Source organism: Notothenia coriiceps, unplaced genomic scaffold (assembly GCF_000735185.1).
Source record: "Notothenia coriiceps isolate Sejong01 unplaced genomic scaffold, NC01 NC01_scaffold00027729, whole genome shotgun sequence".
Taxonomy (NCBI): domain Eukaryota; kingdom Metazoa; phylum Chordata; class Actinopteri; order Perciformes; family Nototheniidae; genus Notothenia; species Notothenia coriiceps.
The window spans coordinates 1-2,384 of NW_011360430.1; the positions used below are offsets into that span (position 1 = coordinate 1).

Below are 2,384 nucleotides of genomic sequence, written 5' to 3' on the forward strand. Positions count from 1 at the left end.
GACTCCGGTGCTAGTGGATCGCCGGAGCTGTAGATTAACATTTGCATGCTTATTGTAGTTGTAAGGGCAATGCCTGTTGCACCATGGAGCATATGTGTGGGCTGGACCTGTATTTTAAAGGAAAGGAGTGAGCAGAGGGTCGAGTTGTCGATTCGTGTTCAGTGTCATCTTCCTCACCCTCTCAGACTTTGAGTTGCGCGCGCTGCTAAAGAGACGCGCTACCATGGAAACCAAACAATGGTGTACCTATATTAAAGTCCGAGTGGAAACAGTCGTGAGTAAATCTGATTTTGTCAGAAATCGGGAGAAATGCGGGAGTCTCCCGCGAAAATCGGGAGGGTTGGCAAGTATGACACACACACACACACACAATGTTCGTATTTAGTCTCCTGATTTTAAATGCCCTAGTATGGTTTTGTCACCATTTCCATAGCCCCACCAAAAATATTTTCCACCAGCCGCCACTGTCCGTATTTAGTGTGAGTGTATATAATGTGAATGTGAATTGTTGCTCCCACTGTATTTGCAGTGAACAGAACTCACCCTGAGCCCTGCTCCCTGTCCTCTTCTGTTGCAGCCACAGCAGCAGACACCGGCACAGTGAGCCCATGTCCAACCCCACCTTTTCCTACTACCCAGGAGATAAAAAGCTTGACTTCTACCGCTGGACTTCCCCACCTGGTGTCATGAAGATATTGTGCATCATCATCATCATCATGTGTGTTGCTGTTTTTGCCTGCGTGGCCTCCACACTTGTCTGGGACTACGATATGGGCCTCATGGGTATGGGAGGTGGAGCTGGCATGTTGCCAGGTTATGGTGGCTCATATGGGAGTAGTGGCTCCAGTGGTTCATATGGCAGCGGTGGTTCATATGGCAGCGGTGGTTCATATGGCAGTGGTGGTTCATATGGCAGCGGTGGTTCATATGGCGGAAGTGGCTATGGAGGAGGTAGTGGCGGCTCCAGTGGCTATGGACAAACACAAATGGACCCCAAAGCTGGAAAAGCCTTCCTCATCGCCATCTCTGCCATCACCTTCATAGCCGTGCTTATAATATTTGTGCTGGTCATTTCAAGGCAAAATGCTGCCCGCTCACCAAAGTTTTACCTAGCAACCATCATCATCTGTGCCATCTTGGCATTTCTCATGGTCATCGCCACAATTGTGTACCTTGTGGCCGTGAACCCAACTGCCCAGTCCACAGGATCTGTGGCCTATAGCCAGATCCGCCAACTGTGTGCCCAGTACCAGAACCAGGACCAGGCCCAAGGCATCTTCCTCAACCAGTACCTCTACCATTACTGTGTGGTGGAGCCCCAAGAGGTGTGATTTGCTTTCTTTTCCAGGGAGGATGATAGGGCGTTAGATTTGAATGGGGGGTAAACACTGTTTAGCTCCTTTACCAACAGGAATGCAGTAGTTTCTATATAGATTATTTAGTTCAGCAATATAGTCAACAGTAATTTTCCATTGACAGCTATACCAATTTCTTAAACATACCTGAAAAGTAATATAATTTATGAAGAGATTATATGAGATGGCATTATATGTTGAAATGTATATGTTTCCTGCAGAACTTTATTTGTTTTTAGATGGGGTGGTGGGGTGTAACATAGGCCCCTGTGGAGACAGCAATTATATTGGGGCTGTCCACTCAGATCCTGTGTAAAGTCTGAGTCTCGTTTTAGCTCCTGCTTCCTGACAGCCCCGATATTTACAATGTCTGTTAGCAGGTGGAATTGCAGCCCACTGACATTAAGTTCTGTTCTTCCTGCAGGCCATAGCTATCGTCCTGGGCTTCCTGGTGTTTGTTGGTCTCATCATCCTGCTGGTGTTTGCAGTCAAGACTCGCTCCATGATCAGGCGCTGGGGCCCGGATCGCATTCTCTGGGAGGAAGTGAAGATGGTCAATAATGGTCTGCACAACAGCGTTGGGGAGTGGGTGAGTGTGTGATTTTGTGTGGGTTTGTACGTGTTTGTGTATGAGTGACTTGTTTGCATAGGAGAACAAACTGGATCAACTCAATGTGCCTTTTTTCAACAAACTAAGACTAAACTATGTACATCAGGTCATTTCAACAAAGTAGTTTAGAGTAAAGTTAGTGAAAATGAGTGCTTCAAAACACATTAGTGCTTGCATGCACTTTTTAAGTGCCCGTTCAATTGTGCAATCAACATTTGATGTTGTGTTGAAGCCTCCTTTCATCACTTCTGTGTCAGAAATTAAGAAGTCTAGAGATCATTACATTTCCAAAGATACCAAATATTTAAGGTTGAATTTTGGAGAAATGTGAGTAAATTGGTGCACTATACATCTACAACATTTTTATTTGATAGGATGGTCAACCATAAAAAACATGGAATCTTTCGTTTGAATATATC

At 45.4% G+C, this 2,384-nt stretch overlaps 1 protein-coding gene across 1 annotated transcript; it reads left to right on the forward strand.

The window, feature by feature from the left end:
• Positions 1-555: 555 nt before the first annotated feature.
• LOC104957781 (occludin-like) lies at positions 556-1,961 on the forward strand. The gene is made up of 2 exons (XM_010785443.1): positions 556-1,325; positions 1,780-1,961. The coding sequence occupies exons 1-2, from the start codon at positions 609-611 to the stop codon at positions 1,954-1,956; spliced, it is 894 nt and encodes a 297-aa protein (XP_010783745.1). The 5' UTR covers positions 556-608; the 3' UTR covers positions 1,957-1,961.
• Positions 1,962-2,384: the final 423 nt, after the last annotated feature.

Excerpts from the sequence above, each read along its gene's own strand:
- LOC104957781 (XM_010785443.1), top strand. The coding sequence starts at position 609 with ATGTCCAACCCCACCTTTTCCTACTACCCAGGAGATAAAAAGCTTGAC. Across the intron at positions 1,326-1,779 it reads GTGTGGTGGAGCCCCAAGAG|GCCATAGCTATCGTCCTGGG; the intron begins GTGTGATTTGCT and ends TTCTTCCTGCAG.